The sequence below is a fragment of the Zea mays genome, chromosome 5 (assembly GCF_902167145.1).
Source record: "Zea mays cultivar B73 chromosome 5, Zm-B73-REFERENCE-NAM-5.0, whole genome shotgun sequence".
In the NCBI taxonomy this organism is placed as follows: Eukaryota; Viridiplantae; Streptophyta; class Magnoliopsida; order Poales; family Poaceae; genus Zea; species Zea mays.
The window spans coordinates 99726811-99741058 of record NC_050100.1 but is presented as its reverse complement, the minus strand read 5'-3'; the positions used below and the strand labels follow the sequence as shown (position 1 = coordinate 99741058).

Below are 14248 nucleotides of genomic sequence, written 5' to 3'. Positions count from 1 at the left end.
TGGGCTGCTGCTGCATGGGACTCATGTCTTCATGCCAGACCACGCCGACCTGTGTCATCAAGTGCTGCTACTGGCGCACTTCACTGGACACGAGGACGTCCAGAAGACCCTCCAATGATGGACTTCTACGTTCCCCACGATCGCGCCCTTCTGCAGGATCGGGTGCGCACCTGTACCACGTGTCAGTGGAACAAGACACTAACGTAGCGGCTGGGTGGTCTCCTATAGCCCCTTGAGGTGCCGTCCCAGGTGTGGGCCGACATCTCCATGGACTTCATCGAAGCGCTGCCCAAGGTGGCGGGCAAGTCAGTTATCCTCATGGTGGTGGACCACTTCTCCAAGTATGCCCACTTCATCGCCCTCGACCACCCCTACACCGCCTCGTCTGTCGCACGGGCATTCTTCAACGGCATCGTGTGCATGTCTACACGAGTTTCTGTTGTCCATTGTCAGTGACCGGAACCCCGTCTTCATCGGCCATGTCTGGCGGGACCTCTTCAAGATGGTGGGGGTGACACTTAAGATGAGCACCGCTTTCCACCCTCAGACGGATGGTCAGTCGGAGGTGGTCAACAAAGTCATCGCGGTGCACCTACGGTGGGTGACTAGCAACCGGTCGCGTGCTTGGGTGGACTGGCTGTCATGGGCGGAGTATTGTTATAATACCTCCTACCACACCGCCCTACGCGCCACTCCCTTCAAGGTGGTCTACGGGCGGCCTCCCCCGCCCATGCTGCCTTACACGCCTGGGACAGCCCGCACCGAGGCCACAGATGCCATGCTTCGCTCCAGGGATGAGATTTTGGCCGAGGCTCGTCAGCGTCTCCAGCAGGCCCAGTAGCTAGCCAAGAAGTACTACCACGACGTGCATCGTGAGGTGGAGTTCCAGGTGGGCGACTGGGTATGGCTGTGGCTGCTGCACCACACTACTCAGTCTCTCCACGCCGGCGCCGAAGGCAAGATGAGACCTCGCTACACCGGGCCTTTCCGTGTTCAGGAAAAGGTTGGTTCGGTGGCCTACCGCCTCTAGCTGCTCGAGGGCGCCCACATCCATGATGTCTTCCACGTGAGCTTGTTGAAGCCTCATCCTGGAGATCCCCTTGCAGCCCCGAGTACGCTGGAGCCTGTGATGGATGGTCGGCTGCTTCCAATGCCAGCCAAGGTGCTTCGAGCCCAACTTTGACGTGACACATGGCAGGTGCTCATCCACTGGCGCGGCCTTGCTGAAGATGATGCGACATAGGAGGACCTTGACGAATTTTGCGCTGCCTACCCCGACCTACAGCTCGAGGACAAGCTATTTGAGAAGGCGGGGAGAGATGTTATGTACGACAAGGCTTATGTTAGGCGCCGCAAGCCCATTAGTGCCTCATAGCATCAACAAGGGCGGGGCCAAGGCCCATAGTTAGTTGTGAGAGGTTTATCTAGATAGTTAGATTTATTTAAGAGAGCTATTAGATTGATTTGAGAGAGCTATATATACCTGTAAACACTATTGGATTGAATCAAGCAGAAACAAGTATTGTTTCCGGCTTCCTTTAGGGAGTCGGGAGAATCCAACCCTAGTGCCTCCTCTTCCACCAGACTTCATCTTCAACCAAGCCGCCAGGCCGCCATCCGTCGTGGTTCAAGCCCCGTCCACCGATCTCTCATCGCTATAACCTCAGATCGATCAGCTTAAAATTTGTTTGTTTGTACCGGATTGCACCTGAAATCGTTTTAGCTTATCAAATTTTATATAAATTAGAGAAATAATCCGATTAGAAATCGTTCCGAAGCACTAATCCCAAACAACCGAACGGCACTTTAGGAACTCGTTCCTATCAGGCTGGTGCCAATGGGGGCTAGAAGGGAGGCGAGAAGGGCCCTCTACCGCCCCGCGCGAGGCGATAGGCAGGCGAGAGGGAGAGAGAGGGCGACGACACTCACGCCCGGCGAGAGCGGGCGATATCGCCCCGCTCTCGCCCGCGTTGGCGCGCGCGTCTGGGCGAGAGGGAGGCGAGAGGGAGGCGAGAGGGGGGCGACGCACTGACGGGGCGAGAGTGAGGCGGGCGAGAGTGCGGTGGCGCGACGTGATTGGTCCACGTGTGCCACGTGGACTAGCCGTTTTTTACCGTTTGGAGTCCAAAAAATTCAAAAAAAATTGCAAAAAATCACAAATTTCATTTCCAATCCATCTATAAATATCCCTACCTGTTGGAGGTCATAATTAGATTTATGTAATTTTCTATTAATTGTTATGTAATTTTTTAATTGTCATGTACTTTTCTTTTAATTATTATACAATTTGTAATTTTAAATTCAATAAAAAATATTATGTTGTGTGATTTGTAAGCGTTGAAACAAATCTGTGTGAATTATTTAATCCTGAAATAGAAAAGCTGATGTGGCTATGGGCTGAGGCTATAGCCTGCTACAGCCTGTGCACTGGAGCAGCAGATGCGAGAGTGGAGGCGAGAGCTGACGTGGCAGGGGCGAGAGAAAGACTGTGCACTGGACTCAGCCTCAGTAGGGTAGGGGGTGCGCGCCAGAGGTGCTCATCACTAGCGAAGCCTTTCCGGAGCGGAGGATAGGGTCGGGAGGAGACGAGCGCACCCGGCGCGCTCGCCAGCGCTTGCCCAACGCTCTTCAGAGCTCATCTAGTGGAAGTGTGGAACCCGCGTGCAGCGACCATGACCGGCGCTTGCTCACCTACCTACCTTCACAGAAGAGATAAACAAGCCGGAAAAAGAAAAGGAACCAATATCAAACATAACGAGGAAAAGGTTTCGACCTTCACAACCGCCGAAAGCGAAAGAAAAGTTGTTGTTCTATTTCTAGCATACTGAAAGAAAATAAGCTTTTGGGCCGAAGCACATTATATTGACACCGGTAGCCTAGTAACAGGGAGCACCACTAAATCAGATCGCGGAGGGGCCGTGATCGCGACCGCCTCGGCCATGTCTATCTCCTCGGCGACCACCCCTTCCGGTAGCTTCCAGTCGAAGTGAAACAGCAACGCCGCGAGAGCGAGCTCAATGTGCGCCAGCCCGAACGCCATGCCGGGGCACATCCTCCTTCCCGCACCGAACGGGATGAACTCAAAATCCATGCCCTTGAAGTCTCGTCCACTCTCCTCGAACCTTTCCGGCACGAAATCCTCCGGCGCGTCCCACAGCGCTGGGTCCCTGCCTATTGCCCACGCGTTCACCAGCACCATGGTGCCACGAGGCACGTCGTAGCCGAGCACCTGGCACGGGCTGCGGCACTCCCGCGGCAGCAGCAATGGCGCCGGCGGGTGCAGCCGCAGGCCGCAGCGTCTCCTTTATGACTAGCTGCAGGTACCGCAGATTGACCAGGCTGTCCTCCGCCACCTCGTCGTGGCCGGCGAGTGCTCCCCTGACCTCATCTTGCGCCTTCCGCATCACCGCCGGGTTCCGCATCAGCTCGGCCATTGTCCACTTCAGCGTCGTCGCCGACGTCTCGCTGCTTGCTCCAAACATGTCCTGCGCAGTGTGTGGAAGAAACAGAGTGAACGTGGAGAGCTGTTTCGTTTGTGGATCTAAGGTGAGAGATTGTGAGGAGCGCTTACGATGAGGACGGATTTGATGTTGTCGGTGGTGAGAGGGTACTGGGAGTCCATGTCTTTCTGGAGTCTCAAGAGCACGTCAAGCAAGTCCTCATCTTCGTCTATGCCACCGGCCGCTCTCTTCTCCTGATGCTCCAGAATGATGGGGTCGACGATGTCAAGGAGGCCTTTCCGGCGGCGCTCGATTTTACCGGGAACGCTGCTGACGAGCATCGCGAGGCGTGACGACGGGAAGAGGTCCGGCAGGCTCAATCCCGGAATTATCTTGAGCCCGTCCATCAGCAGGCGCAAGAACTCGTCGCGGTGCTCGCTCCGGCTGCCGATGATGGCGCGCACCGCTGCGTCCGCGACGAACGCCGTGATCCTCTCACTCAGGTTCACGGGCAACCCCGCCGCCGCGGCGGACGCGACCGAGCCGAGGAGGCGGCCGACCTCGTCCTCGCGGACGGGCCGGAAGGAGTGGACGCGGCGGGCGCTGAGGAGTTCGAGGGTGCAGATCTTGCGGAGCTGCCGCCACCCGTCGCCGTAGGGCGCGAAGATGAGGCCCTCGGCGCCCCGGAACACGAGCTGCAGCATCGGCCCGATGGGCCGCGACGCGAAGTCCACGTCGTGGGTCCTCAAGATCTCCCGCGCGGCGTCCGGCGACGAGGCGACCACGACCCGGAGCTCGCAGAAGCGGAGCGTCATGAGCGGGCCGTGGCGCCTCGCAAGGTCCCGCAGGGCACGGTGCGGTGGCGCGCCGGCGAGGTGGTGCAGGTGGCCGATGACCGGCAGCGCCCACGGCGCCGGTGGGAAGCGCCGCTGGTCATCCCTTCGGCGGGACAGGACGAGGAAGACGATGAGCGGTATGGCGATGAGGGGAAGGAGCAGCAAGTACGCCGGGGGCTCGGCGGCCATGGCTGGCTTCAACTAGATAGCAGCTTCCGCCGAGGCGCCTTCCGGCAAATCAGCGTGGATGACTGGACGGTACTGGCTAGTGGCTACTGAGTACTGACCCAGTCAATGCCGGACAAAATAAAACGTGACTAAACAAGCCACGAAAGCAACAACTATGTAGCATAGCGAAGGAACAAGGAAAAAGACGTGGGGTCAGTCAGATCACAAGGAAGACTAGAGCATGCGGCCATATCGCAATTTGCAAAGCATCTTGCTTTAAAATTGGCAACAAACAAACGCATACTTGCTTAGTTTCTGTGCTGAGTGAAATTTACCAGATCCCTAAAGTCTCAAAATGTAATTTTATAACCTCCCAAGTTACTTCGGATATCCAAGTCCGTTTACCCGACTCTATAGCTGGCATAATACGGTGACTCAACACATATAAATACGAGTGGTAATGGATCATGATTTAAATGTTTCTTGACAATTTATTTGAGCCCTTAACTAATTTTAGTTCAAAGTTGAATAAAATAGAGCTCAATACTAATTCGATTCGATCATTAAATTTTATAGTGCAAATTTGGATCTCATTACCAGCCCTAAATATGACAGATAAGATTCACGTATCAGGAGCAAATCTTAATCTTAGAAAAAATTATATCAGATTAAGATATTATTTTATAAAAAAAACTATAGCCTTTTTAAATCTATAACTTTCTAATTTTTAGTTTTATCATTTAAGAGCGTTAAGATATTCAAAAAAATATTATAAAGTGTCAGTAATTTGATTGCGTACCAATTTTACCACTTATAAAATTTATATATTTCTTGTATGACATCAGATAAAAATATTATATATAAAAAACTAAGCTCTTGATGAGATTTTGTTGAGTAGATAACTCAAGCATTAAAAGCGACAAGTACATGTACACAAAGTATCCAAGAAAAACATAAAAGATCACTCCTGGAGATAAAGGCCTCGCGTAACTAAAGCCGATCCTCGATCACACACGCTCCGACCTAACACGACGGATCCAACCGCATTAGACCTAGTCTAGCTCCCTGACTAAGTTGAGCCCAACCATAGTAGACCCAACCTAGCTTCCTGAGCTAACCCCCTAACCAAGTCACCCTAACCAGGTTGAACGTATCTAGAGTTTGCCCAGCTAGGATCCTCGACCAGGCCGGTCCCAACCCCGAACATCTCGAATCAAATCATTTTGGTCAGTCGGCCCTAACCTCAATTACGATGTGACACGTCAATCTAAGTCATATATCAGTGATAATAGCCATAGCCTAGGGGTAGCGTGAACCTCTCGAAGGGGATACCACATTTATGATTCTGTGACCCTTTGGCGCATGCCCCTGATGGAGGCATGCGACGCCTAGAGGCGAGTACAGTGTAAAGCACTCCGAAGTCTCTCCTGTCTGACTACCTCACAGTGGCGGAGGAGCCATTATGGCTTATTGTGGCATGAGCCATACCTTAATTTTAAAAAAACTTATTTCTTCCATTATTATCAGAAAAGAAGATGTAGTGTGGTGAATGTGCTACCCCGTTTCGAGCAGCATGTTTTGAGTTTGATTCATGTTTCCAACATTTTTCCTTTTTTTCAACCATACCTCATTTTTTTCTTTGCCCTCCGCTATTGCTACCTGACTCTCTGAAATACGAAATGGTCCTACAAGGCCATGTCAGGCCTCGCTTTGGACATAGAAAGTCAACAGAGACATACAAGACAAAAAGCGAAGAGGCCTTAGAGGCGAACTACCCATATGGCCTCCAGAAACATACCCCACGGTAAGGTTTTAAGTACCAGCAAGGCTCAACTACCCCACCCCGGTGGTGTCACATCCGGTTTTGGAAGGCAAACCGAAGGCGAACCATGTACGTGCCAGGATCAGAACTCACGTACACAGTGATTACATAATTGGACAGCATCACACAATGCTCAAAGTAAATAGCGGAAAAGTACTTTATTACAACAAGATGTCCAAGACATCCACTGAGTCTATTAAATAGTCATTAACATCAAAGTGCGGAAATACGAAACGTAGAATATAAGGTCTTCACAGGCAGCTGACTAGGGGTTTTCCACTAAGATAAACTAGAACTCATTTTAGTCTTGAAACTCCTCGAAATCCTCCATGTTGCCAGCATCTCCTCCTAAGCACTTAGTATAGTGGGGACAACCTGGGGTGGGGTGGTTTGTAAAGCAAGGGTGAGTACACATCAATGTACTCAGCAAATATCCCGTTTGGCTAGAGTGGACTAGTTGTATGTGGAGTTAAGGCTAAGCAGTTGCTTTTAGTTGGTCAACTATTTATTACTATTAGTAGAGCCAAATTTTAGTAATAAACAGAGTTATTATCCAAATGTACTTGTCGGAGAGGGAATTCTCAGGCCGGGTGGCGGAGTGCACCCGCCCTAAATCCTAAGATGAGGAAGGGGCTTAAGAGTTTTGCATGTCCTGCTAAGCGAACATCAAGCACATGAACACGCGAGGGTTTAGAGTGGTTCGGGCCGCCGGAGCGTAACACCCTACTCCACTGTGTGTTGGATTGCTGTGGAAGCTTGAGAATTGAGAGTCTGAGTTGGGTCTAAGTGTCCCTGTCTTGTAACGTTGCATGCCTCCCCTTTTATAGCTAAGGGGGCATGTACAAGAGTGCTGAGCCCCGACATGTGGGCCCAGGAACATTGCGGAAGTAGTACATGGAGCTACTAATATTTACTGCTGGGGCAATCTTCTTGTGCTCTGACACTCGAGATCTGTGTATCCTCGGCATGCAGGGGGAAGCTTCTCGTATAAGGGATGATGAGCACAGTGCACCGTACATCACGGGCGCACTGTTTTGATAATGGACTGGATAGGTGAGCCGTCTGCAGGGTGGCCCCAGCGCTGCCTGCCAGCGGAGTGGACAAGATACAATAAATACTGAGGGGGCACATCGCCTGTTAGCAGGGTGGACAGGCAGCACGTCCTTTCTGTAATATATGCAGAGTCCGCGCGGTCTAGGGGCCTTACGTCAGGCTCCGCCCGCTGGCTTATGCCACGGGCAACGAGCCACGTGGCTGCATCGGGTCTCCGCCTGAGCGGGGAGCGCATGCATAGAGTAAAGTCCGGCCACGTGTCAGTACCGGACCTTTGCTCATGATAGGGTTTCCCCTGTCCCGAGACCTTGTTGCGGCCCGGACCTTACTCGGAGGGATCTGGACCCCATCCAAGGGACCCGGCACGCTTACTCGGGAGTCCCGGGCCACAATTGGGGGTCCGGGTTGTGCGTACAGGGGTCCGTTGCTCCCTCGCGGAGGTCTAGCTCGACTGATACATCCTGGATGTATCACCTTTCCTTGCCATATGGAGCCCCTTGATCTGCCCCTGTGATGGGGACGAGCGTTGTTCACCGTGTGGCTAAGGAACAGCGTACGGGCACCGTGTCTTCATACTGTAGTAAGGGGTACCCCTGATTAAGGGTACAGACAGTGGCCCCCAGGCCTGCCTCAGGGGAGGATGCGGGCCTGCAGGTTGGTCCAAAGTTTGACTGGCGATTGGCTCGCTGCTCCTGCGCGCATGTTGATGCAATTACTGTCGGCCCGCCCATGGTCACGCCGACTACCACGCCTGTCCCCGCGGCTGACTAGCCCGTGACCTCCGCACTTAATGCCTTCGTTGGGCCATGCGCAGGGTGCCTCGAGTCGCTGCATTGGTTTTGAAAATTTATCTTCTCAGCCTTCTGCGACGGCCTTGAGAAGGCGCGGTATTGGCACGAGCGGCGGTGCGACTTTTCTGCACTCAGAAACCAGCGCGCCGGGTGCATGTCATGTGGGCCTGGGCCCCCATGCCAGAGGTTGGACCACCGGTCGAAGCCGAGGGGGCGCACAACTGCCGGGTGGTTGAACGCTCCTTGTGCGACAGTTTGCCTCCTTGACCGCTGGTTGCGTTGAAGATGGAAGGGCGAATATCTGCAGGGCGGTTGCACGCTCCTTGTGCGGCAGTTCGCCTTCTTGACGACTGATTGCGGCGAAGATGGAAGGGCGTATAACCGCAGGGCGATTGCATGCCCCCTGTGCGACGATTCGCCTTCTTCACGCTTCGGGCCAGCTTGTATGACATGTGGGGCCTGGCCCCCATGTCATAGGATGGGAACCTTGGTGCGCATCGGGGGAGACCTTGCCCATGACGCTTTGGGGCACGAGCGGGGAAATCTGCATTTAAAAAGGGGTTCACCCTTCGAGTAGCAGCCATGTCTTGCTTCTCTCCCACTCGCGGCACCCTTCCGCCTTCGAGCTTTCTGTGCCCCTTTGCCTTCAAGGTCCCTGCTTTGCGTTGCCGTAGTTTGCCATGGCCTTGTGACTTCATCCCGAGCACACCCAAATTGAGTGAGTGCTCGAAGTGGTATACCACTTGTTTGGATAGAATGCGTCGGCGCTCAGTGGAAGGATTTGCACCAGCGTTACCCACTCCGATGAGCTTGCCGCTAGAGAGCTTGTGCCTTTTGTCCTCCCTAGCGGGCCGTTGCTACCGGTCTTGTTTTTCCTCTGTTGGAGGTGCGCGGCCTTGTGAGAGCGGTGCTCTTCCACTGGTGCTTGGCCTCAAGGATGTTCATCAGCCTCGCGGTGGTGGGGAGCGAGATGAGTCGCGGTTTTGCTTCCCACATGGGCTGGTGCCCGCCTCTTCCTCCAGCATTCGGAGGAAAAGGATGATCACCAGCCTTATGAAGGAGGCGAACTTCGGCTACGCGGTTGCGACCAGACCGCGAGCACCACCTTCCTCTGTGCTCCTAGCTCCAAGGCTTGGATGGTCCTGTCCTCGCCCCCGTAGGGGGACGGAGGCCAGGACTTCTTCACCTTGGCGCACATGCTGAGGTGGTCACCACCGCTGGGTAGGCTGCCTGGCGTAGAGGTGGTCGCCGCTGCTGGTGAGGCTGCCCATTGCAGAGGTGGTTGTCTTTGCTGGCGAGCCGCTCGGAGCCAAGGCAGTCGTCGCCGCTGGCGAGTCGTCGGTGCAGAGGTGGCCGCTGCCGTTGGTGCTAAGGTGGTCGCCTCCGCTGGCGAGCCGCTCGGAGCTAGCTACCACGCGGCCCTACTGGTGTGGAGGTAGTTCATACCTGTAGAGTAGAGATGGAAGTAGGGCTCCGCTTGAAAGCGGATGTAATACTTTTGCTTTTTGTAAGGTACTTTTGAGTACTATTTATCAAGCAGTATTAGCACTTATCTGTGTACCACTTGTCCCTGTTACGTGTGGTGTAACTGATTCTTCCTTGGTACTTGGCCCCCTGGGATGTAGGCTCGATTTGTCGAGGCTGCAGACCAGCATACCTAAGAAAGAGTTTGGCGGTGGCCCCTAGGAGGTAGCCTCGACTGGGACCTGGGCCTGCACACAGCTTCGGCTAGGGAGCGTTAGTAGTACACCCACAGGACCCGTCATCTGACACTAGCCATCCTTTGATACATGCTCGGGACCTACAGGGTCTAGTCTGGGAGGCCAAGTTGTGCGTCCGGACCCCCTGGATGGTGGTTCTAGGTACTAGGACACTTGTCACAAAGTGGTGGAGTGTGCAGGCCCACGGTACGGGACTAGGCTGAGCGGCTACACGGGCTCCGGACCACCCCAGGAGACAAATGTCCATTCTCTAGTTCCAGACCCTAGGTTGTCGGACCCACATGACTTATAGCTCCAAATACTAGGTACCCGTCACGGAGTGGTGGAGTGTACAGGCTTTTGGGTACGGAACCAGGCTAAGCGGCCACACAGGCTCCGGACCACCCCATGGAACGGGGCCCCGTTCTCCAGAACCGGCTCCCAGGCTGTCGGGCCCTCCTGCTTTCACAAAGAGGTCCTAAACTACAATCCTGGCTGTTCAATTCAGAAGTCATTATGTCTGATGGAAAGGGAACTGTTCGGGTGGGTTAGATAAAATAATATCTAAAAAACTGCAAGGTAAGACCATGGAGCAGTAAGATGAAACTATCATAGGGGCACATCTGAGGGGGTAATTCTTTTCTTTATAACTTATCATGCATGTGTGCAGACCAACAGGCCGGGTTTATGGGGACGGACCTCACCGGGTTGGCGTACACGTATGCGTTACCTAGTTACAAAAGGGAAACAAATTTGACCCCTCAGACTTGCTCCTATGGATAGAACTTACGAGATGCTCCAGCACTAGGGGGAGGCACTCCTTCAGTCATAGCTAGATAGTCACCCTCGGGTCAGCGTATTCCCGTTACCTTGAAGGGTCCTTCCCAGCTGGGGGAGAGTTGCAGAGCCCTTCTTGGTTTGGTACATGCCGTAGGACTAGATCATGACCCTGGGTTCCCATCTGCGTTTGACGAGGGAGCCCTCGTCTTCGGCTATGGCCATTTCTACATGAACCTGTTTGAAGTCTAGACCCGTGGGGAGCCAAGAAGGGTTTCCGGTGGAAGGCAGGCTTCGACCCCGTAGACCGGGGAGCACGGGGTCCCCCTGGAGGTCCATCTAGTTACCCCACCGGAGTAGGAGCCTCTAGCGAATACATCCTTTAGGTCCCCCTCGGGTGACTGATACCCGAGGTCCCGTTCAGCTGCGGCCACCTCGCCGTCGTCGACCTTTTCTTTGCCAGGTCGGCGACGAGGTGGGGAGTCGTCCTTGGAAGACTGCTCACGCCGCTCGCTGACGCGTTTCGCGAGGTCAATGATCTCGCGACACTCCGCGGCGTTGTGGCGACCGTTGGGGTGCACAGGGCATGAGCCGCTGTTACCCCTCTGCGGCCGTGGGAGTTTGTTGCGGTCGCCCCAGCCCCCAGTCGCGGCTGCAACGACTAGAGCGGTGGACCGTGACCTCTGGTAGTCATGGTCCTTCTTTTTCTTCTTACCGAGCCACACGTCTGGGCAGCCCCAGTTTGTTTGGCTGAGTGCCATGCACGTCCCTCGGCGGCTCTAGCGCATTTGTGGGCCAGAGCGAAGAGTGTGGGGACAGTCTCCACGTCATGCGTGGCCAACTTCTCGAACATTTTCTCATCACGTACTCCCTGTCGGAAGGCCGTGATGATGGAAGCATCGGAAATCCGAGGTATAGTACCTCGCACCTTGGTGAAGCGGGAGATGAATGTCCGGAGAGTCTCCCCGGGCTCCTGCCTCACCGCATGAAGATGGGCCTCCACGCCGTGCTGCTGGTAAGCACTGGCGAAGTTCGCAATGAACCGCGCGCAGAGCTCTTCCCAAGAGTAGATTGACCCTGGGGCGAGGTTCATGAGCCAAGTCTAGGCAGGACCAGACAAGGCAACATGAAAATATGTTGCCATCACAACGGTGTTTCCACCGGCTGCTGTGATAGCGGTGACATACACCTGTAGGAACTCTGATGGATTTGACGTTCCGTCGTACTTTTCCGGCAGGTGTGGCCGGAACTTGGGTGGCCATGATGACACGCGGAGATGATCCGCGAGAGCGGCGCAACCCACGCCGGCCAAGGGGACACCCGCTTGGGACCGGGTGCCCATTGGGGCCTGCGGCGCTACCGCAGCGAAGTCTTGATCGAGGTTGTGGCCCTCGATGTTTTGGCGGTCTGGCGCGCCCTTTCCAAAGAGATCCGGACGTCCTCTCCCGCGCGCCTGCGGTTGAGTTCGGCCTGGAGGTCGTTGGTCTGTGCGCCCCTTACTAAGGGTGAGCGCACAGACGCCGACGCCTCATGATGGCGCCGGGATGACCGTGACCTCGACCTAGTCGAGGTAGAATGCGCCATGCCGAGCAGTCGGTCGACGTCGTCCCGCCACTGCTTCATGGCCCCTGGTGAGGCCGTGGAGCTTGGAGGGTGTCGCAGCAACTCCCTAGCTGCTGACAATGCTCCCGGAGCTGCCCTCGACGGAGTTCGGGATGTTTGTGCAGCTGTATGCTGCCGTGCAGCGTGCACAACAGCAGTGCCCGGCACTGGGCGATTGGGAACCTGTGGCATGGAGGAAACAACTTCTTCCTCCACTAGGAAATCCATTAAAGTCTCGGTGCGATGCTCAACGATTTGCACCATCATGCTGAGCGAGAAAACCAGCAAAAGCAAAAACCTAACTAGCCCCCTACCTGGCGCGCCAAATGCCGGAGAGGGAATTCTCCGGCCGGGTGGTGGAGTGCACCCGATCTAAATCCTAAGATGAGGAAGGAGCTTAAGCGTTTTGCCTGTCCTGCTAAGCAAACATCAAGCACATGAACACGCGTGGGTTTAGAGTGGTTCGGGCCGCCGGAGCGTAACACCCTACTCCACTATGTGTTGGATTGCTGTGGAAGCTTGATAATTGAGAGTCTGAGTTGGGTCTAAGTGTCCCTGTCTTGTAACGTTGCATGCCTCCCCTTTTATAGCTAAGGGGGCATGTACAAGAGTGCTGAGCCCTGACATGTGGGCCCAGGAACATTGCAGAAGTAGTACTTGGAGCTACTAATATTTACTTATGGGGCAATCTTCTTGTGCTCTGACACTCAAGATCTACGTATCCTCGGCATGCAGGGGGAAGCTTCTCGTATAAGGGATGATGAGCACAGTGCACCGTACATCATGGGCGCACTGTTTCGACAACGGACTGGACAGGTGAGCCGTCTGCAGGGTGGCCCAAGCGCCGCCTGCCAGCGGAGTGGATAGGACGCAATAAATGTTGAGGGGGCACATCGCCTGTCAGCAGAGTGGACAGGCGGCATGTCCTTTCCGTAATAAATGCAGAGTCCACGCAGTCTAGGGGCCTTACGTCAGGCTCCGCCCGCTGGCTTATGTCACGGGCAACGAGCCATGTGGCTGCATCGGGTCTCCGCCTGAGCGGGGAGCACATGTGTAGAGTAAAGCCCGACCATGTGTCAGTACCAGACCTTTGCTCATGACAAGGTTTCCCCTGTCCCAGGACCTTGTTGCGGCCTAGACCTTACTCGGAGGGATCTGGACCCCATCTAAGGGACCCGACAAGCTTACTCGGGAGTCCCGGGCCACAATCGAGGGTCCGGGTTGTGCGTACAGGGGTCCGGCGCTCCCTTGCGGAGGTCAGACTTGACTGATACATCCTGGATGTATCACCTTTCCTTGCCATATGGAGCCCATTGATCTGCCCTTGTGGTGGGGACGAGCGCTGTTCACCGTGTGGCTAAGGAACAGCGTACGAGCACCGTGTCTTCATACTGTAGTAAGGGGTACCCCTGATTCAGGGTACCGATAGTACTCCCTCCAAGAAGAAATAACAAAGATCATAATTATACCATCATCATTAATCATCATCGTAAAAATAACCAAAGTTCTTCTAATCAAAGAGGATCTCAAGGCTGCTCTTAACCGTGAGCACGACAGATATATCAGTTTCTAACACTCTGTAGAGGTCGCACACTTTACCCACAAGCCATGATTCCCATTGTGCCCAGAAAGAGCCAATCTCGATTGACCACTACCTAGGTGGCCTGACAGGGTACTGTGCCTGGACCCCAATGACGGCCCTACGGTGAAGCCAACTACTCCTTTGGTTCCTCTAATTAATCAGCTAAGGGCGTCCCATTCCACCCTCATGGTTGCACTGTTATCCCAGGTGTCGTTCCCCAAACAGGTCCTTACAGAGAGGTACTCAGGAAAATGGCCTGAGTCCCATAAAGTATCACAAAATCATCATTGGGATAACATCATCGTATCATAATATTCACATCATGTTCATTGATTAAAGTAAAGCAATAGCATAAAGCTAAGCATGATAACCCAAAAGGTAAACAAGGATAAGGTAACTACATACTAGTCAATCCTTAACTTTCAATAATGTAATGCAGGACAGTGAATTATAAAGTATGTAGGACATAATGGGTCA

The 14248-nt window shown here is 54.0% G+C and overlaps 1 protein-coding gene across 1 annotated transcript; it reads right to left on the bottom strand.

The window, feature by feature from the left end:
* Positions 1 to 2753: 2753 nt before the first annotated feature.
* Positions 2754 to 4532, bottom strand: LOC100192848 (putative cytochrome P450 superfamily protein). Its single transcript, NM_001138038.2, has 2 exons — positions 3572 to 4532; positions 2754 to 3485 (listed from the first exon to the last, which is right to left on the bottom strand). The coding sequence occupies exons 1-2, from the start codon at positions 4463 to 4465 to the stop codon at positions 3081 to 3083; spliced, it is 1299 nt and encodes a 432-aa protein (NP_001131510.1). The 5' UTR covers positions 4466 to 4532; the 3' UTR covers positions 2754 to 3080.
* Between the last annotated feature and the right edge of the window lie 9716 nt (positions 4533 to 14248).